General features: G+C 36.5%; 1 protein-coding gene across 4 annotated transcripts in view; it reads left to right on the forward strand.

The window, feature by feature from the left end:
* Rictor (RPTOR independent companion of MTOR complex 2) overlaps nucleotides 1-22,218 on the forward strand; it is a 99,056-nt gene that overhangs the window by 64,448 nt on the left and 12,390 nt on the right. Inside the window, exons 15-35 of one of the 4 annotated variants that reach the window (XM_005356592.3) lie at nucleotides 112-192; nucleotides 2,043-2,143; nucleotides 4,017-4,182; nucleotides 5,097-5,198; nucleotides 5,323-5,369; nucleotides 6,657-6,792; nucleotides 7,347-7,546; nucleotides 8,090-8,216; nucleotides 9,108-9,272; nucleotides 9,434-9,510; nucleotides 10,503-10,581; nucleotides 11,984-12,093; nucleotides 12,525-12,612; nucleotides 13,361-13,453; nucleotides 13,839-13,945; nucleotides 14,302-14,531; nucleotides 16,752-17,760; nucleotides 18,036-18,107; nucleotides 19,947-20,124; nucleotides 21,172-21,253; nucleotides 21,910-22,143. In XM_005356592.3, the coding sequence (XP_005356649.1) occupies nucleotides 112-192; nucleotides 2,043-2,143; nucleotides 4,017-4,182; nucleotides 5,097-5,198; nucleotides 5,323-5,369; nucleotides 6,657-6,792; nucleotides 7,347-7,546; nucleotides 8,090-8,216; nucleotides 9,108-9,272; nucleotides 9,434-9,510; nucleotides 10,503-10,581; nucleotides 11,984-12,093; nucleotides 12,525-12,612; nucleotides 13,361-13,453; nucleotides 13,839-13,945; nucleotides 14,302-14,531; nucleotides 16,752-17,760; nucleotides 18,036-18,107; nucleotides 19,947-20,124; nucleotides 21,172-21,253; nucleotides 21,910-22,143 (3,484 nt within the window). The remainder of the gene's footprint in view (nucleotides 1-111; nucleotides 193-2,042; nucleotides 2,144-4,016; nucleotides 4,183-5,096; nucleotides 5,199-5,322; nucleotides 5,370-6,656; nucleotides 6,793-7,346; nucleotides 7,547-8,089; nucleotides 8,217-9,107; nucleotides 9,273-9,433; nucleotides 9,511-10,502; nucleotides 10,582-11,983; nucleotides 12,094-12,524; nucleotides 12,613-13,360; nucleotides 13,454-13,838; nucleotides 13,946-14,301; nucleotides 14,532-16,751; nucleotides 17,761-18,035; nucleotides 18,108-19,946; nucleotides 20,125-21,171; nucleotides 21,254-21,909; nucleotides 22,144-22,218) is intronic. The other 3 variants (XM_026783705.1, XM_005356593.3, XM_026783706.1) reach the window with 3 other exon arrangements.

Here is a 22,218-nt window from a genome sequence, read left to right on the forward strand (position 1 = left end):
CATTTATTCTGTCCGTTAACAAAATTTGTTTGAGTGAGAAACAGATCTGATGCAGAAATGTGCCTGTGTGCACCATTGTGCAGCAGTGATGCTTTCTTCTTGCCGCCATAGGGCTTGGTTGAAGTGATAACGAACAGTGATGACCACATCTCAGTTAGAGCGACCATCCTTTTAGGAGAGCTCTTGCATATGGTAAGTATTATGACCTCTGGTTATGTGGTCAAAATGTGTAGGATTTTAAATGATAAAACTGGTTAATTGGATGGCATTACTTTATGATAGCTCAGACAGTACATTTTCCTTTTGCCAAAGCCCTTGATTCCTGATAGAGATGTTCTATGTCTATATTAACTGGTTTTATAAATGTAACAAGTACTGAATGTTGATTTTTTTTCTTTAACCTCTTTTAATGTTGATATTTTGATCCTGTAAACCTTGATTGCATTCAGAAAGGCATCCTAACTGAAGAAAGCAAGAAATAAAAAATACAAAACCATGAATTTTATGTCTGCTAGGAATGTAATCCATACATTGTAGTGACTTATTGACCTTCAGAAAGTTTAGTGAAAAAGTTTTAAATATAATACCTGAATATCACTGATGTCCACAAATTAGTACTTTCAGGTTTAAAGAACGAGATTCTTTGGATAGAGGCCTCAGCTAGGCCTCCTTGATTTTTTTTTTTTTTCTGACGTTTACTAACTACCAGAAACTAGAGGCTGTGGGCACTTTTCTGTACTCTTAGTAAACTGAATAGGGAAAGAATTGTGCATTATAAAGATTTGTACTTGTAGGTCACTACCAACTGATACAATACTAAATAAAAATCACTTTGGACTTGATTAGGAAGAAGTGATTATTTTGATAGACCTTTTCATATTCACCATGGCTTGCTTTTATTGGCAGAATTATTTTTTGTTTGTTTTTGTTTTTTTAAGTGTTTCTGGCTGGGTGTGGTAGCACCTGGTCTTGATCTTAATTGCAGTACTCAGAAAGCAGAGACATGTGGATCCCTGAGTTTGAGGCCAACCTGGTCTACATAATGAATATCAGTGAATATCAAAACAGCCAGGGCTACATAATAGACACTGTCTCCAAAACCAAAAATGTGCATGTTTCCTCCTTTCTTCCCCCAACTCTTTTTTTTCCCCACATAGTAACTGAGCTGTATATGTAAGGTACAGGATTAAGCATTATATAAAATCTGTCTTCTTATCAATGACGTAGTCATTTTCTCTAACCTCATTGGCCTTTCTGTGAAAGCACTAAACAGTACTGAAAATTCTCACGTTAGATAAGCTGTAGTTAGGTCTCAAGATACCATTTCCTATAAAGATATTAGTATTCATTTCTTTTTTATGGAGGAATCTTTATATGAATTTAATATTTTCCCTCAAGTCTCAGAATTCTGTGATTCTCATGAAATATAAAAGCTGACCAGACTGAAGGATAACAGTATTAGTTACATTTACTATTTTATCATATCTTCTTATTTACATTTAATAAGTGTACTTATTTGTAGGAAACTGGTTGGGTAGTGGAATTTTGCCTTGCACCAGGAGATAACGTTTCTGTTTAAAGAGTGTTGCTATATGGCATCAGCATGTTCTGATAAGGTTGATATCGTTTCTGTACTTTTCTCAAATATGATGCTTTGCTACATAATTCTTTAGGTCATTTAAAATTCTCATTATTTTAAAAATAATTTAAATTGTGTGTGTGTGTGTGTGTGTGTGTGACACATGTGGGCATGCATTTGTGCTATGGTACATTGGGGATCAGAGTACAGCTTTGGAGGAGTGGTTTGTCCTTTCTACCATGTGGGTCCTAGGATCAATCTCAGGTCCTCAAATTTAATGGCAAATATTCTGTCCTGTGAAACCATCTCACTGGCTCCAACCTATCATTCTTAATGGAATTGGATGGGATTAAAAATGCTAAGTATGTGTGGGTGAAAAATAAGTTAATTTTATGAAAATCTTTGAGTTTTATTAGTCTTACATGCTATGTCTGTAAGTAACTGTTTCTAAAATCTCATCTAGGCAAACACAATTCTTCCTCATTCACATAGCCATCATTTGCATTGCTTGCCAACCCTTATGAATATGGCTGCATCCTTTGATATTCCCAAGGAAAAGAGACTGTAAGTATTAGAGCCTTAGCAAAGTATGCTTAATATATTTAGTATCTTCCTAGATAATCTTCTCTTTAAACACGGAGAGAAAATAAGCAGTATGGAGAGCTTGTGCTTGGGAATTACCTTTGAAAACCTCAAGGAAGGAAAGTTACGATTCTCAAAATATTTAATAATTTTATTTGAGACTACAGAGAGTTAATAAATGATAAATTGACCTATTTCCTTCCATGTTTCTGAACAAAGATACAGGCTTTACTGTATGACTTATGAGGGTTTGTTGTTGTTGTTGTTGTTTTAATTTGCTTTTATGATCTGGAAAAAGTTAGTATATGTCAAGCACAGTATCCCCTGCTAATGTATATAATATGCAATTCACTAGCTCTCTGGAGCTCTGAACTTTTCTTGAAAATTATACATTCTTCAAAAGTTTAATTAGCTTTAGTAAAACAAATGTTTATAAATGGGCCTATCAATAAATATCAATTATTTGCTTTAATTTTGCCAATAAATTGGCAATAAAAATTATGCTTAAAATAACAGTAATAGTAGTACTCCTAAGTTTTTGTTTATTTTATTATTTTTTTTTAGCTCCCTAACTTCTCTTTACTAACAGATTAAGTATTTGCCAATCTGACTGCATCCTAAAAGTTTTAGACTCTATTTACCAAAAGTTCTAAGGTTGAGACTTGGTTGCTGCCAAATTGTTCAAAATTCTTTTTTTACATATAACAAGTAATTAAATAACTTCAACGGATTCTAATTATGGTGTTGAAATAGGAGCGGCGGGGCTGCGTCCCCAGCACCCAGCCGCCTGCACGGCTAGCTTTATACCCGAAACTGTATTCTTTTAAACACTGCCTGGCCCCATTAGTTCCAGCCTCTTATTGGCTAGCTCTTACATATTAATCTAACCCATTTCTATTAATCTTTGTAGCCCACGAGCTGGCTTACCAGGAAAGATCTTAACCTGCGTCTGTCTGGAGTGGGACAATCATGGCAACTCACTGACTCAGCTTCTTTCTCCCAGCCTTCTGTTCTGTTTACTCCACCCACCTAAGGGTTGGCCTATCAAGGGGCCTAGGCAGTTTCTTTATTCCTTAACCAATGAAATCAACAGATTGATATATGACACTCCCACATCATTATGGTTATCAGTCAATGCCGAAATTAGAGATGAGACAATTTAGTTGCTACTAGGATCATTGATTATATTAATGGACAATGAAGTTTTATTGCAACTTGATGTAAATAAAAATCAGTTTCAAGTAGAACACTTGTGAAAAACAAAGCTTTAAAATGTTAATAAGAAAACTGGGTTCTTGACTTTCTGTAACTGCCTGTGAGTATGTGTTTGGGGTGGGGGGTGCACTTGATATGTATGTAGAAGCCAGGTGTTTCCCTGTGATAAGAGAGGATCTCTCTCATGGAACTAGGAGCTCACCCTCTAGCTAGGCTGGCTAAGTAGACCTGGGATCTGCTTGTCCTCACCTCAGACTCTAAGGTTACAGGTGCATACTGCAGTGCAGTCCTTTTTGTGGGTACTAGGGTTCCAAAGTCAGGTACCCTAATGCTTGCAAAGCAAATGCCTTGTGCATTGAATCATCTCATCATTACTGCATAGGAATTCTTAAAACCAATACACAAAATGGGCCTACCACCTTAGAAGGAAAGATTAGTAAGTGAAAGTTTGAACCCAAAATGGGTTTTTCTTTATGTGAATCATCAGTGTTGATCTGTTCTTATGCTCCCATGCTTCAGTAAATGTTTCTGTTTGCTTAGTAATCGCTATCCTTGAATTTATGTAAGTTTAAATAACTTAGCAGCCATTACTTTAAAAGTATGCGAGCCTTGCTACAGTATTGATTTTTCTTTCCTTTAGCCGAGCCAGTGCAGCCCTGAACTGTTTAAAACGCTTCCATGAAATGAAGAAGCGAGGACCTAAGCCTTATAGCCTTCATTTAGATCACATCATTCAGAAAGCAATTGCAACACACCAGAAACGGGATCAGTATCTTCGAGTTCAGAAAGATATATTTGTTCTTAAGGTATTGGCGTGAATGTTACTTTAGTTTCCTAATTCTCAACAACTGGATTGTAGTGTACTTATACATGTTTGGGTTTTCAATTTCATTCAAGCATATGGGTTTTGAAATTACTAGTTTTACGTTGAAGAGGGACCCTGGAGCTGGGTTTAGTCTATGTGAGGATAGAGTATGTGTTGCAGATACCTGTGTGAGGCCAGAGGACAGCAGTATGCTGTTTCTAAGACACCATGCACCTTGAGTTGTTTGCTTTTGAGACAGGGTCTCTCATTAACCAAAAACTTACTGCGTAGGCCAGGAAGCTGGGCTGGCCAGCAGATACAGATTCCCTGATGCACACCGTGGCCCCCGTCTGCTCTCTGTGCACTAGGCCCCAGTTCGCGAGCTTCGGGCAAGGGGCTGGAGGTTGAGAACACAGACACAGAGTCAGACCGACAAGCAGACCTTCCAACACTGGTACCAAAAGTCCCTCTTTATTAGCACCATGTAGGCTTAAATACCCTGCAGTCAATGGCCAACAGGTGAAAATCCCATCCTCTGATCCTCTAAGCTAGGCACAGCTTCTAGTAACTTTAATTAGAAGGTTCTAGGAGGGAAGAGCAGCTGAAGGTCAGGACTCATTAGTCCCAACAATTCCCTTGTATCTTCTTCCATAGTGCAGCGATGTCAAGTGTGTGTCACCAGTCTAAGCATGTGTAGGTTCTGCTGATTGAACTCAGGTGCTCTTGCTTGCAAGGCAAGCACTTTATTAACTGAAACTTCTACCTGCCCTAGTTTTTTAGGATTTTATATTAGTTTTTTGAGAATTGTTTTTGAAGATCATTAATGATACCCCCTTCATTTTTAAAATTAGAAATTAGTTTTCTGATGTGAGCATAGATTGTTTAATTGACCTTATTACTGTCTGGTAATTTTAGGATACAGAGGAAGCTCTTTTAATAAACCTTAGGGATAGCCAAGTTCTTCAACACAAAGAAAATCTTGAATGGAATTGGAATCTCATTGGGACCATTCTTAAGGTATGATAGAGTACTTTGTGGAGATTGCTAAACTGTTTTCATTTTATTACTATAATTTATTATAGTTATATGCTTAGGAATTGCCAAATATACATTTCTAATGTAAGATACCATGTTTTTCTAGTGGCCAAATGTAAATCTAAGAAACTATAAAGATGAACAGTTGCACAGGTATGTAAAAACTATTGTGCATTTAAATTTAAAGAACTTAAATTTATATTATGGTTAATGCCTGCTAAAAATAATCATTGATATTTTTAAAAGATGCATCCATTTTATGTGCAGTCTTGTAACCAGAATGCACTAGCTAATTTTCTTGATATTTATATTCTTCTTCCAGTTTTGATCTTTATAAGTTACTTACTCTGGGGTAGTAATATCTAGGCCATGGTTCTAACCCTGACACAAGGACAACATTAAGAAATGGCATCCGTTTTTATTGGAGCACTTGTGCTTGCACACAAGTCATCTTCTGAGAGCCGTCTCTTCCTAACAGCGCTTATCTACACTGTAAAGCGTGCTGATGTCATAGCACATGCAGCATGTGAAGCTGCTACACTGTAAAGCATGCTGACTTCATGACATAGCATATGAAGCTGCTGCACTGTAAAGCATGCGGACTTCATGGCACATGAAGCTGCTCTCTACTGCACCTGTGTGCTTTTACTCGTGCATGACTATAAACAGACACTGTTACCAATCTCCTTGGATAAAAAGGCCTTCCTTTATCTAGAGAAGTCCATATCATTAGCATTTCTTATATTGTATTCATACTTAACGGTATGCGACTTAATGTTTATATCAGGTTTTGAGAAATATATAGAATAGGCAAGTTGCAGTGACATGAAGAAGTATAGTACTCTTGATATTCTTTAAGAATAAAACAATAATATAATAAATTTGTTTTGTAACTCCTGTGCATAGCTGCTTCTTCAGGTTACACCGTAGTGCAAGAACTTAAAGTGAACTATATTAAGTGATCACAGCATTGAAAGTTGTTGGAATATATTCATAAATTCAGTTAAGTTGGTATCTGTAAGAGGCTTCCTTGTATCTCTCCAGCGTTCCAGTCTAGATGTGTTATCTCAGTTTTGTTGTTGGGGATGTGGTGGCTGTTTTTAGTTTTGTTCCTTTGGTTTTTTGAGGCATGATCTTGCTATGTAGCCGAGGCTAACCTGAAACCCACTATGTGGCCTGTCCTGGCGGCTTTCAGCTACTCTCTTTCTGCCCTTAACTCCAGAGTGCTGAGGGTTTTAATGTAGCCCATGCCTGGTCAGGACTGCACTTTCCTACCAGGTCTCACTGCAAACTTCCTATTTGACCGACATGGTTCCCAATGATATCTTATTTAAATGTGAAATGTACCAACGTGTTTATTAGTAAGTTTCCTAAACTGTGCTCAAAGTTCTTTAATTATTGTGGTTTCCTACTTTGCTGCTAATTTCATCTTGATTTTAGGTTCGTGCGTAGACTTCTTTATTTTTACAAGCCCAGCAGTAAGCTGTATGCCAGTCTGGATCTAGACTTTGCCAAGTCCAAGCAGCTCACAGTTGTCGGCTGTCAGTTTACAGAGTTTCTTCTTGAGTCTGAAGAGGTAAGCCTTCTAGAGACTTCGACAGAAAATGTTTTTTGTTGAATCTACTCCTTTTTTTCTCTTCTACTACTACCCTTAAATACTCACTTTCTTTTTTCCTTTCCTTCCCCCCCCCCCCCTTTCAGCTCCCATTTTCTAAAGAAAAGTCAGAGTACATAGCTCTCTCTGGTTTACCTGGAATTCACTATGTAGGCAACATTGGCCTCAAACTCAGCAATCTGTCTGCCTAAAGTGCTGGAATTAAAGTGTATGCTAACACATCTGCCCATGTGGTGTACTTTTCCCCCCCTAGTTGGTATAAGCTCTATTTGAAATATAAGCTTAGACCTGTATTTGAACTGACATAGTCCTACCTAGTTAGGAAACCTTAGGGAATTTCCCACCCTCTAGATGGCCTGGTTTCAGATAAGATGGAGAAATGAAAATAAGGATCTCCAGATAACTTTTATTTTTAATTCAAAGGGATCAAACTCCACAAACTCGGTGATCCTGTTACCAGTGACTTAGCATCACTAAGATTTTCATGGCTATTAGAGATGACTTTCTAATTACAGGATGGGCAGGGGTACTTAGAAGATCTCGTGAAAGATATTGTTCAGTGGCTCAATGCTTCATCTGGGATGAAACCTGAAAGAAGCCTTCAGAATAATGGTTTGCTAACCACCCTCAGTCAACACTACTTCCTGTTCATCGGAACACTCTCTTGTCATCCTCATGGAGTCAAAATGTTGGAAAAATGCAGCGTCTTTCAGTGGTGAGCATTCTCTAATTGTGTTGCAATGTAAGCCTAAACTTTAGTTTTAATGAGTCCAGATATACAATATGCTTTTTAGTCTGTGTGCGTGTGTTTGGTAAATGCTTTTTCTTAGAGATATTTATTGATATAGGATTTAAAGAATGTATGTTGTGCCAGGTGGTGGTGGCACACGCCTTTAATCCCAGCACTTGGGAGGCAGAGGCAGTTGGATCTCAGTGAGTTCGAGGCTAGCCTGGTCTACAGAGTGAGTTCCAGGAAAGCCAGGACTGTTACACAGAGAAACCCTGTCTTGATAAACAAAATAAAATGTATGCTGAATTGTTTTCACATGACCATCTCCTAAAATTTTAATCATCTGTGCTAATGGGTTCTTTAAAGAATGTATCAGCTGATAGGTAACTGTGTATCTAATCAGGTTGTCTGCTTTGAATATGCATAATTTTCTATTTTTCAGTTATATTTCAATTAAACTGGAGAAAAGTTTATTGAATTAATGAATCAACACAGTAATTTATAATAAATACTTTTTTTTTTTTTTAGTCTTCTTAATCTTTGTTCCTTGAAAAACCAAGATCACCTGCTGAAGCTCACTGTTTCTAGCCTAGACTATAGCCGAGATGGATTAGCTAGAGTCATTCTTTCAAAAATCCTCACGGCAGCTACTGATGTGAGTATAACATGGGAGATAAAGCTGTAGTTTTATAACCAGTTCTTTCTGGCACTTTATACATTGAACTAAGAATATGGGGAAGAAATTGAGTTAGCCTTAACTTTTAGTTGTTATACTTACTGGCAAGGGACATTCTGTGAATACAGTGGTTTTTCCAGAACCCATCATACGCCACATAGGCTGACCCCTGTGACTTGCCAAAATATAAGAAATTTGATGCATAATTTATGATAGTTGAGGATTCCATTCACATATTCTCTTTAGTAAACTTTTTTTAAAATTGTAGTACTGTTTGGCCAATAGCTTAGACATATTTCTAGCTAGCTCTTACATCTTAAATTAACCCATTCCTATTATTTTGTGTTTTGCCACAAGGCTTGTGGTTTACCAGTAAGGTTCTCCAGTGTCTGTCTCCTTCAGCAGCAAAATGGCATCTCTTTGATTCTACCTACTTTTTCTATATATCTTTTCCAGCCTGGCTATATTTTGTTAAGCCATTGGCCAAAAGCAGCTTCTTTAGCCAATGGCAATAAAACATATTCACAGCATACAGAGGGGAGTCCCACTTCAGACATGGCTCCCACTCCTGACTAAGAAGCTATCTACAATTGATACCTGCTTGCAATGGGAAAATTAAGTTTTCTCCAGTGGAGTTTCATTGGGTATATTGATCACTCTTCAAGGTTGACCCTGTGCCCAGTTGTTCACCAAATGAAAAGTGAACTCAGTGTGTCTGAGGAAGTCTGTATAGAACCCTCCTAAGTTAGAAGGGAATGGCTGTATCGTTCCCTCAGTTCCATTCCTTTTGTCCATTGCAAGTGGAACGGCTTTTCCAAAACAATAGTAAATATCTGAGGTGACTTTTAATGTGTTCCTTTATCTCTTTAGGCCTGCAGATTGTATGCAACCAAACATTTAAGGGTTTTGTTGAGAGCTAATGTCGAATTCTTCAATAATTGGGGAATTGAGTTACTAGTTACTCAACTACATGATAAAAACAAAACAATTTCTTCTGAAGCTCTGGATATTCTTGATGAAGCTTGTGAAGACAAGGTAAAGTTGAACTGTATTGTTATAATGAAACATTTAGGCCGAATTTTATAATTTTTTCCATTTTAATTGGCAGTGTTACAAAAGTGTAGTATGCATAAACATTTTAGAACAGAGCATATGCTGTCTTCGTGTATTTATTAACTTGATGGTCATCCCTTTAGGCCAATCTTCATGCTCTTATTCAGATGAAACCAGCCTTATCCCACCTTGGAGACAAGGGCTTGCTCCTCCTCCTGAGGTAAGTATTAAGTACATGTTCTTGTGGTGATATCTTTGTTGTGTCCTCTCAGTCATGTATAGTGACGTTAAATCCAAATCTGAACTGCGCTCTTCCTTGTTTTGTGTGCTTGTATTCAGTGTTTGTCTCATGCTTTTCATGAAGTTTTTTTTTATTTTTATTGGGTTCAGTCTTTTTGCAAATTTGTTGAAAATTTATCTGCAATTGAGAAAAATTGGGGAACTGGAGAAATGGCTCGAAGGTTAAGAGCACTGTTTTCCTAGGGGTCCAGAGTTCAATTCCTAACAACCACGTGGTAGGTCCAACCCTCTGTAATAAGATATGGTGCCCTCTGCTGACACGCAAGGATGAATGCAAGCAGAACACTATACATAATAAATAAATAAATAAATATCTTTTAAAAGAAAAAAAAAGCTGGAAGGTCAAGCACAATTTTGTCAAAGTTTAAAAGAGAAAAAACCCCTGGCAGACAAACTAAAACCTCAACAGCTGCCCAGAGGAAGACAGTGGAGGAGAGAAGGACAGAAGGCCATACTGTAATCTGGCATGGAGGCAGAGAAGAGCCATGTGCTGGGGAGTGAAACTTTAGAGCCTGGAATGCTGGGGGAAACCCAGAAGTTTTGAGGAAAGCATGCTTAGAGAAGAAAGGGAAACATGGACTTTTCTGTACCTGGTAGATATACAAATTGCATGGTTACAATGCTGTCGGCTTGAGACCTCGTGATGGATTTGGGTGATGGCTGATCTGTCTCCTTTCAGGTGAAGTGGTGGTCAGGATAGCCCTTCAGCTTGTCTATCTAAAAACCATTCCAGCGCAACTGTCAGATGTAGGGAGAAATGGAAGTCCTAGTGTGTGAAATTTTAATAAATTGTAGTTAACCTTTTTATCTTAGACAGGAATATTCCAAAGACTTTGTTTCTTCAGCATATTCTATAGGTTATTTAGATCTCTTTTAGACTTGATGTTTAGCTATGGTTGTTCTAATTTGCAGATTTCTCTCCATTCCAAAAGGATTTTCCTACCTGAATGAAAGGGGTTATGTAGCAAAGCAACTGGAAAAATGGCACAAGGTAACTTCTTACTAAATAATAAGATTTAATTTGTATACTCTTTCCTTTGGGAATTCAGACCAATCTACACTACATTAGACCTTATCTACAAAACAAACAAAAATAAATGCATTCATGTTATCTTGGACTTCCTATTGCTATGAAGAGACACCATGACCATAGCAACTCTTACAAGGAAAACATTCAGTTGGGGCTAGCTTATAGTTTCAGAGGTTTAATATATTACCGCCATGGTTGTGTATAGCTGTAAGCATTCATACATACATACATACATACATACATACATACATACATACATACATACACACATACACACATTCTTTATTCAAAATACAAAGGGGTGAATTCAGTTTGCAAATGTAAATAAAACTGAAATTTTTCATTTAATATTTATCTTAAAAGAACTTTCCAGAGCAATGTATTTAGATCTACCTCAACCTCATTTTTTAAAACTGTGTGTGTGTGTGTGTTTGTGTGTGTGTGTGTGTGTGTGTGTTGTAAGGGGATGGACGGCATGCATATGCTCTGAAGCATGTGTGGAAGTCAGAGAATAGCTCAAGGAGTCATTCATCTCCTTTACCATGTAGTCTCTAAACACTGAACTGGCTGTCAGACTTGGCAGCATCTGTTTCTCCCCATTAAAACTAACTCACTGGGTACTACCTTATTGTTTTAGTAATGTTCCAGTCCTGCTATTAATGTATATTTAGAGTGTGTCCAGTACAGCCTAATTTTTTAAATAAATGGGACTTGCTCAATATTATTACATATAGTTATATATAAAGATATGTATTTCATAGTTCTAAAAGTATATAAATTGTATTAAATTATAAAAATATTATTACCACAAAATATCAGAATTTAATCTTTAGTAAATGCTGCTGTATTGCCTTCCAAATTGGATGTACCAATTTTTGTTGACAACCTGAAATGGAAAACTTTTGTAATAGAAATAGCAGTATGATATATTCAGTCTAAAACATTGAAGTGAAATTTTTTTTCCCAAGGGTATGTATGAAATAAATTTATTTTTGATTTGATTTAATTAGTAAGATAAAGGATTTAATTTAAAAACACTGAAATTATATATTCCAGTTTTCTTTTTTAAATTTATACTGACTCTTCAGCATTTAATAAAATAGCAACTTTTTCAAGGAAACAAGAATTCAAGTATGATTTTAAAAAAAACATTATTTTCTCACTAACTTGGAAAGAGGGAAAAATTAGGCAGAACACTTTTAGATGGGGTAGAACATTTACCTTCATGACCCATGCTTTTCTTTTTCTAAAAACTTGTGAAGATACTTAGTTTTCTCATATTTATACTTCAAAAATTTGCTAAATATCTGATATAATATAGTGACAGTTATTATGAAAATATAGACTTAATACTATTTTCCAGGAATACAATTCAAAATACGTCGACTTGATTGAGGAACAACTTAATGAAGCACTCACTACATACAGGAAGCCTATTGATGGTGATAATTACGTTCGTCGGAGTAACCAAAGGTATGGTCCAGTGAGTGGGGCCATGTGTAACTACCTCTCAAATGTCAAATTTAAAATCAGCCTTTAATAGGTCATTTAGAAAATTTTGAGGACTTCTGTACACCGATACAGGAAAAATCTCTGCAGAGCAGTGCTTGCTCCAGTTTTCCAGTGGTATACATTGTGCAATGCTAGACAGGCATGCTGAACATGCTTCCTGTCACTCCACTCATACACTCCATGTTCTCAGCCCAGTCTGCTTTTTTAGCTCTGCTTTGTTACCATAAACTGGTAGACCTGACAAAACTATTAGTTTTTTCAGAGGAATCCTCATTGTTTCATAAGCTCTATTGTTTTGTTAGAAATCATTTCCTGCTTATTAATAGTTGTTTACTTAATTAGCATATCTAAGTCTGCTAGTAGCTTTCTCAGATCATCTTTTGTCATACTAGATTACAACGACCTCATGTCTATCTGCCCGTACATCTTTATGGACAACTGGTACACCATAAAACAGGCTGCCATTTACTGGAAGTGCAGGTAAAAACAATATGCATTGTAAGTTATTAAAAGAGTAAAAGAAAAATCTTAATAGTGCTAAAATAAATATCTTTGCCAAGATTTTTCAAAAGCTGTCTTGTACAAAGACTTCTGTTGTCTAGCTTAACAGTCTGTCAGATACCCAGGAGCCACGTGGGAGGGAAAGATCCAACTTGTATAGGTTCTCCACTGATAGCTACAAGTATGCTGTAGCATGCATGTGCACCCATGCACACAGACACACACAAATAAAATGTTTAACAAATTAATATCTGTGATTAATACTAGGTACTAAGTACTTCATATGTAAAAGATTGATTAACACACCAGGCCTTGTAAGGCAGGTGCTGTTATCCCTTATAGATTAGAAATTCAAGGCATGGGCAAGTTCAATAGCTTTTGAATAGCTCATTTGTTCTGTAGAGTTAGCTTCGGCTCAGGTTGTATTGTTCATGATTTACTGAAGAAATTACAATCACAAATATGGAAAAACTAAGTTGCTTTCTTTCTTGTATCAGAGGTTGAGCTGAACCTTAAAGCAAATTAGTTACAAGTCCAGAATATGAAATCAGAACCTATGCCCTAAAGTGGCTCCCAAGTAAACTATATGTAAAGTCACTCTTGGAATTCTAAATGTGTAGAAATGACCAAAACAAACCTTTGGGTTGACTTGGACAGAGTATAAGGAAATACTTTAGAAGCATAATACATTGTTATTTATTTACATGGTACTTCTTTCTTTGTTTAGAATGTTATCACGGAACTCTGTCACAATGTTCGTACTCCAGACTTGGATAAATGGGAAGAAATTAAAAAGCTGAAAGCCTCTCTTTGGGCCTTGGTTTGTAATGAATATTTCTGATCTTTCCAGTGTGTATGGGTTTTGTTTTTTAAGGTTCTACTCACTAATGCTAAATAAATTAAAATTATTTTACCTTGAACTTGTTCTTAGATTAATATTCAAAAACCAGAATTGTTCTTACCAATTTAAAGGTTATTCTTATGCTGAAGAAATATATGATTAAGATATTAATGTTTTGCTTTTTGTTCTTCTAAGACAAATAGCATGTTTGCTTACTCCTAGCACACCTTATTTAAGGTTTTGTTTCTCCTTCCATAGGCTTTTTTCTTTCCCTCTTATAGTTGGATTTAAATTTGGGTTTTTTTGTAGCTTTTAAAGTTTCTTCAAAATATTAGTCATAAATATTTGATATTATTTCTTTTAGGGAAATATTGGCTCATCGAATTGGGGGCTTAATTTGCTACAGGAAGAAAATGTGATTCCAGATATACTAAAACTTGCAAAACAGTGTGAGGTTCTTTCCATCAGAGGGTATGTTACGTACCTGAGAAGTCTTTCTAGTGAATATAAATAGATGTAAGGCAAAGTATTTCATGATCATAATTGTTACTTTAAATATGCTCTGCTAGGGTCCTGCTGTATTGCCTTCATTTGTTTTCATTATTTTTATTAGGGAGATTTACATGATTTTCATTGTGGTTTATTTATTCTTCACTAGATTTAATGTGTTGTTTTCTACAAACTGACACAATTTTTAAGTTTCTTCTTAAGGAAAACGTAGATACTCATCTAGCAGATTATTTTATGGTTATTTAAGAAATCTCACTTTGGGATTATAAACTGTTTTTACTATGTTGTTTTTGTTTTGTTTTGTTTTTTTCCTGCAGGACCTGTGTATATGTTCTTGGACTCATAGCTAAAACCAAGCAAGGCTGTGATATTCTGAAATGTCACAGCTGGGATTCTGTGAGGCACAGTCGCAAGCATCTGTGGCCAGTGGTTGCAGATGATGTGGAACAGCTCTGCAATGAGCTCTCATCTGTCCCAAGCACGCTCAGTTTAAACTCTGAGTCAACCGGCTCTAGACATAACAGTGAAAGTGAGTCCGCACCATCAAGTGAGTATTGTGATGGAGTCACAGGAATGAACCTGTTGTATTTGTTACATTCCTCTTTTCTTCTTAGTTTTTGGACTATCAGGATACAGAGTCTTGTGTGACCTGAAACTTGCTAAATAGCTAAGGATGATTGGCTCTGCCTGCTTCTGCTCCTGAGGTACAGGCATGTAGCTACACACAGGACCAAGATTACGTTTTCAAAGATGATGGTTTGGTAGTGATGCCCTATTAAAGGGTCTCTTCTCACAACAAATATCACAGTCTCTAGCCTAACTAGTTCTCTCCCATGCTTTTTGGATAGCTTTTGGGAATTGTGTGCTCAGAGATGATGATACGTCATGTAGAGAAGCCAATCTAGATAGATTTTACCTACCTTCGTTTACTTAATACTTTCCCTCTTTTTCTTAAGAATAAGTAACTAAAGTAGAATGTGTTTTGCTGAGAGTCATATCTTCATTAGATGTTACAGAGTGTGGGAGCCATATGTGTAACTCAGTTGTAGAGCACTTTGCTATTTTATGCCTCAGAATTGGGGGAGAAAAGGACATTGGTGGAAGTGTTAAAAGATATATGAAACAGATGATTCAAGAGCTGAATGTTAATGGTTGTACAGAATTTAAGACATGCTTTTTAGATTTAAGATGATAAATACAGGCAGGGCTTGGTGACACACACCTTTAATCCCAGCTCTTTGTGGGCAGAGGCAGGTGGATCTTCATGAGTTCTACACCAGTATGGTCTACAGAGTAAGTCCCAGAACAACTAGGGCTGTTAATTCAGAGAAATCCTGTCTCAAAAAACCAAAGGAAGGGGAGAAGAAAAGGTGATGATAGGCTAGGCCTGGTTGCCAATGCCTATAATTGTAATTCTTCAGGAGGCTCATGCATGAGAATCTCAAGGCCTATCCAGTCTGTAGGATAAAGCCAAGGGCAACGTGGCCAATCATAAGAGGTATTGTGTTCAATCACCAGTACCCGTGAGAAAAGGAAGGAAAGGAGAGAAGTTGAGTCTGCAAGTATATCTTTGAAATTTCATTACTTAAGCCTGAGGCAAGAAGACTGTTGAAAGTTCAAGACTAGTCAGGGATACATACTAAATTGGAGGCCAGCCTGGACAGTGTAAAATCATGTCTCAATCATTGTCTATTACACTACTCCATACTCTTTACTACATGGTGAAACTTGATTTTTGAGAAATTGCATATGAAAAGATACATCTTAGAGTTCACAGATTTAGAAAGTTAGTGTAATATGTAAATTCACTTAGGATTTTACTTTGTCTTTTTTCAAAATATATTTAAAGTTCTTAATAATTACTCAATAGACCAGTTACAAACAGAATAAATCTTTTTGGTACTGTTAGATACCTGTGGGTTAATTGATGTGATGTATAACAGTTAGACACTAAGTTTGATGGGCAAAATGGACAGTAAATATAATTAATTTAAATATGAATCTTACACATGTGCCTCTGTTATCTGTAAGTGCCTCTGTTATCTGTAAGTGTGGTTATCTTTTCATAGCTGTGTGATATCCCAGACTCCGTCCCACCTCTGTATCCAAATCCATTGATGGTAAAAATCCTTTGAATAAAGTGACATGGTTCTGTATCCGACTTACATTCAAATCTCCCAAATATTTTATATATAATCATTAGATCCTTTAATACCTAATCTAAATACTCAATAGTAAATTTTATTCTTAATTGCTTAAGGAATAACAGCTAGAAAAGTATATGTACATGTTTAATTTAAGCACTTTTCTTGAATATTTTGGTTTCTGGTTAGTTGAACCCATGTATACACAACTTCCTGATATGGAAGCCTGCAGTATTTAAAGCTTAGCAGTCTATTTCTTCTAAGATGAATGTCTCTTGCTGCTGTGATGTGAAGAAGCAGTCATGCCATGGACTACCAGAATGAGCATCCATGCTCAAGGGATTGGTTTCTTTTACTTTCTCTTTAATTTAATCCTGAATATTTTGAAAAATCAAAACTTCATATACTCTGTACCAGGATGAGTCTTGTAGTTTTTCTTTAGAAATAAGAGATCCTCAGTAACACAATCTTCTAGTTTATTCATATTGTAACTCTGATTTTCAGGGCAGCATTTTTATTCTTTAATGTTCTCCCGGATGGCTGTTTAAAAGGTGGGCTAGCACTAAGCATTGTGATGAATTCTTCATATTTGCATGCTTTGACAGCTGGTTCTCCAATTACAGGCATGTTCATACTGGAGGATGACCGGTTTGGCAGCAGCTCCACCAGTACATTCTTCCTTGACATCAATGAAGATGCTGAGCCAGCATTTTATGACCGACCTGGACCCCTAAAGGAAAAAAATCCATTTCCCTTTTTTGCGTCTAGCAAACTTGTAAAGCATCGTATCTTAAATTCACTTACTTTGCCGACCAAAAAACACCGCAGCAGCAGTGATCCAAAAGGAGGAAAACTGTCATCTGAAAATAAGACAAGCAACCGGCGAATCAGAACACTTACAGAGCCCAGCGTTGACTTTAATCACAGTGATGACTTTACACCTATCTCCACAGCACAGAAAACATTACAGCTAGAAACTTCTTTTGTTGTGAATAAACACCTTGAAGACACTGGCAGCACTCCAAGTATTGGAGAGAATGACTTAAAATTCCCCAAGAGTTTTGGTACAGAGAATCACAGAGAAAACACAAGCCGAGAGAGGCTGGTTGTAGAAAGCTCAGCAAGCTCACATATGAAGATCCGCAGCCAGAGCTTTAACACAGACACTACAACAAGTGGCATAAGTTCAATGAGCTCAAGTCCCTCTCGAGAGACAGTTGGTGTAGACCCTACAACTATGGACACAGACTGTGGAAGTATGAGTACTGTGGTAAGTACTAAAACGGTTAAGACAAGCCACTATCTGACGCCACAGTCTAACCATCTGTCTCTCTCCAAATCAAACTCAGTGTCCCTGGTGCCACCAGGTTCTTCTCATACGCTTCCTAGAAGAGCACAGTCCCTTAAAGCGCCCTCCATTGCAACAATAAAAAGTCTAGCAGATTGCAACTTCAGCTATACAAGTTCTAGAGATGCCTTTGGCTATGCTACGTTGAAAAGATTACAGCAGCAAAGAATGCACCCATCCTTATCTCACTCCGAAGCTTTGGCCTCCCCAGCAAAAGACGTATTATTTACTGATACCATCACTATGAAGGCTAACAGTTTTGAATCCAGACTGACACCAAGCAGGTGAGCTGTACATACTTAAAATAAGTGAAAGTGGTTGAATTTTAACAGATAGTCATATAAGACATTAGTCAGATTGAGCACCATAGAAGCCAAGTCTCAGAACTGACCCATTTACCACAGTAGGCTGTGAGCTCCTTGTTACCTGATATGATTTGAAATGGATTCTTGCAGCTGCGAGGGGGGAAGATAAACTCCACTAGGCCCTGAAAATAAACTTGTTTTGCAAGGTTATACAAGTCACAAGCTTTTTTTTATTTATTTTTCGCTTCTGCAAGGATCGATTTTAAAAAGAAGCATGTCGGGGGAATCAGGAGCTTAAGACCTACAATAACAAACAACCTTTTCAGGTAGGTCATTTTAAAGCTCCAAAAGTTGACCTCTTACTATTTTTTAAAATAACTGAAAATTTCAGTTAAATTATTTTAGTTGGGTTTAAGTACATGTAATTATTAAATAGGAACCCTATTTATAAATACTAAATGAGTTCCTGGGTCCTCAAGGCTAAAAAATGTCCCACTTATATGTTAAATATTCTATATTTAGGTCATATCAAGCTATTAACAGTATACAGTTTAGGTTTGTTTTTTAAAATGATACACTTTGAAATTTGATCATTGCAAAGTTCCCCACTTGCATTGTTTTTGTTGTTATTGTTTGACTTCTCATCGTTGAATTATATTCATTTAAATGATTTATATTCCTTTAAACAGATTTCTAGGTGTTGAGTAGTTAGACCGGTATCTAAAAAGTAAACACTAGTTTGCAGAATATTCTCATTTTCAGCATTGGGAGTTATTTATATAACCCATCAGTCTCATATCTGATTTTTTTAGTAACATTTTTAATAAAAAGATCCTGGTAGCAGATAGTGAATTTTGTCCCCTCTTTAAAAAACGGTACAGTAATGGTTGGTGTAACTAGAAGTCATTATCTGTCATCTTTGTGAATCCATAACAGAGCCACATGCCTGTCAGCAAGTCATGGGTGTAGAACTACCACCAAGCAACAGAGCTGATGGGTTAGCTTGTCTGGGCCTCCATAAGCTCAGTTGGAGGCTATGCTAGAGCCGTGCTTTTAAACCTTTAAAATGTTACTTTCTAAGCAAAAAAAAAAATAATAATTTTTTTTCTTAAAGGTTTTCTATAAAAACCCAATAAGCAGAACAGCTTAAAATGGAGCTATAGCTGATTGAAATAAAATTGGAAAGTGAAACACCCCCATAATTCCTCTGACTCCAGTAGTTCTTAGAGAGTTTTATAAAATCAGAGATATAACCATGTAAGGTTTGAAAAACATTGACTTCTTTTATAAAATTCATCAATTTCAGATATGAGTCCTCTTGGAAATGAGGAATTGTTTTTACTATTATAATAATAATGGCTACTATTTAAAGCACATTTCTTTTATGTGAAAAAGCACATAAAATTTATGTGTTTTATGTGAGATAATCCTTTGATTTACATTTATATGTTTTATAAGACTTGGTTTTCCATTTAATAATGTAAGACTTTGAATAGTGTTCTGTATATTTGGCAAGGCCTATACAGAGTGAACAATGTGTCTCTTGCTTGGTAATCAGTATGACAGAAATGTGTTTTATGGAGATGTCCTTTTACCATGGTTATGGAATCATTGTGAAGGGTGCCCTAGGAAGAAAGACTAGCGTTTTGTGAGATGTACCTTGTGATAGTTACAAATGATTGGATTTTACTATGGTATATGTACCTTCTGTGTTAGACAAATATTGTTTGATAAGCAAGCATTAATTAGCCCAGAAGATTGGTGAGTAATCTTTCATGTGCTAATAGACAGATCTTTAGCTGTATAACTCAAGTCCTGCGCTCTACTTACTGCAAACATAGTCTTTGAGCTGCACCTGTCTTAGGCTAGTTCCCTTTACTACTTCTGCAAATTGGTGGTGTTCTCATTACCCCCCTTTCATCTTCACCTGTCAGAACATAGCAGTTGTTCTTTTGGTGACATGCAGCATTCCTGGTAACCTATTTATTGGCCAATAGCAGCTAATGTTAAAGTGTTTATGTGTTCCCAGCCAACTAAGATGATACTGCTTCATGTTTGACTAGCTACTTTGATGGTGGTATAAAATTAGGGATTGTTCGTTTGTTTTTAATATTCTTAATAGTACAAATCAAGAAGCTAATTCAAAGTTTTTTGTGATGTTATAGGTTTATGAAAGCTTTAAGTTATGCATCATTAGATAAAGAAGATTTATTAAGTCCTATTAATCAAAATACCCTGCAGCGATCCTCCTCAGTTAGGTCCATGGTATCCAGTGCTACATACGGAGGTTCCGATGACTACATTGGACTTGCTCTCCCAGTAGACATCAATGATATATTTCAGGTATCATCCAGTCTATTACTGTTTTCCTATGACCTGGCTTCCTGATGGTTTTTTGTTTTGTGTTTTAGTGTTCTGTAACTACTTATTAGAATGTGTAGCTTATAGTGGACATACTTATTATGGGAAAGATAAAGGTTTTGAGGTGATTTTTCATCTAAAAATGCATTAAGATGAGAATAGCATGTTCTTAGCTGCTCTGTACTTATTCCACTCCTCTGAGTAAGACCCTTGTTCAGTCTCTGGAGCATTACTCTTTCCAACGGTCATCTAATTGTTTGATTTATATGTAGTCTATAGTAGTTTAATAAATTCCTAATCATCTTTTAGACTCATACAACTTTTCTTTTTTAGTCATTGATCTTTTTCTCACCTAAAGCAGTCACATGTGATATCTGTGTACACAATTTCTAGTAGGTTATAATAATACTGAATAATACATATTTTCTTATATGACTAAGTATTTTATTCCTTCAGCCTATTTTTGTTAGTATGTATGTAGAGTGTTTGTGGTATGGGTATGTGTGTGTACTTGGGTCTACACACCTGCAGTAGCCAAGGATGATCATCAGCATCATGCTTATGTACTCCATCTTACTCTTGAGATAGGATTGCTTATTGAATCTGGAGCTCAACTGGCAGCCAGCAAGCCCCAGCAGTCGTCCTGTCTCCATCCTTCACAGCCTTGAAGCTGTGAATTTACAATTTACAAGCACATGCACACATGGCCACGGCCAGCTTTTCTGTGGATGGTAGAGATTGAAACTTGTAAAGCAAGCAAACAAGCACTCTCTTTGAACCATCCCTAGCTCCTAGATGTTTTAGATAAGCACTAAATTTCTTGAATACCCATTTAATTCAACAAGATTAAGGTTAAGACACTAGTTATTTGGTTATGTTTTGTTAATTTTAATCTTCTTTAGTAAACTGCCTTATAGATTTGTATGCTACAGTTATTCTATTTCTGTTGCATTTCCCTGAATTTTCTTAACATTCATAAGATGAATTTCTTTGTATGATGAAACTGACCCTACTTTGTATGCATTTTAGATAAAGGATATTCCTTATTTTCAATCAAAGCATGTGCCACCAGACGACCGAGGTGCAAGAGCGTTTTCCCACGATGCAGGAGGTAATGTGTGCCCTTGGTTCTCCTGTGACTCCTTACCTTAAAAATGAAATTCTCTTTTTCGTGAGGTAACAGTAAAAGTTGGGCACACTAAACCAAAATAACTCAGTCAACTAAAAATTAAAATGCAGTTGTTTTCCCAGTTTTAGGGGCCAGCCTCTCCAGTTGATAAAATAGTTCTTTCTTTTCTTAAAGTGCAGGAGGAGTGTTAAAACTTGTCTCCTGGCCCAGAGGCACAGCTGCTTACAATCAACAAAGGGTGGGGGTTGCTTATTTGCCATTGTGTTATTCTGTGCTATGAACTGCTGCATTTGTGAATGTGTGCATATGAACTGTTGATTTAATAGTTTTATAATCTTGTTTTAACATAGACCTCTTAGACTTGATTTTATTTAGGCAATTATCAGGGTTAATTGAAAAATGATACATCAATATAACCTTTTTTATTTGTCTTTAAAATACTCTATTTAAATAATAAATGTATATGTGCTATCTGTTGTTATCTTTACAATTTTTAACAAATTATTCTCTTTCTATTAAATGTTGAATCATCAAAAGTTCTAAGTTTTCATCTTTAAAAAGTATTATTTTAAGATGTCATGACAAAGATCCCAAAGGTGTCTTTATCGGATTATATTTTTATTTACTTAAACGTGCAGGTCTTCCATCTGGAGCTGGCGGTCTTGTAAAAAACTCCTTTCATTTGCTACGGCAGCAGATGAGTCTCACGGAAATAATGAACTCCGTTCACTCAGACGCTTCTCTGTTTTTAGAGAGCACAGAAGACACTGGACTGCAGGAACACACAGATGACAATTGCCTTTACTGTGTCTGCATTGAAATTCTGGGCTTCCAGCCCAGTACCCAGCTAAGTTCAATATGTAGTCACTCAGGTGAGTGGTAGTCACAAACCATCCAGCGACCCTCTAATGAGGCCTTCCCACTCCACCTCACTACCTCAGACATAG

This window comes from Microtus ochrogaster, chromosome 19 (genome assembly GCF_000317375.1).
Source record: "Microtus ochrogaster isolate Prairie Vole_2 chromosome 19, MicOch1.0, whole genome shotgun sequence".
Lineage (NCBI taxonomy): Eukaryota > Metazoa > Chordata > Mammalia > Rodentia > Cricetidae > Microtus > Microtus ochrogaster.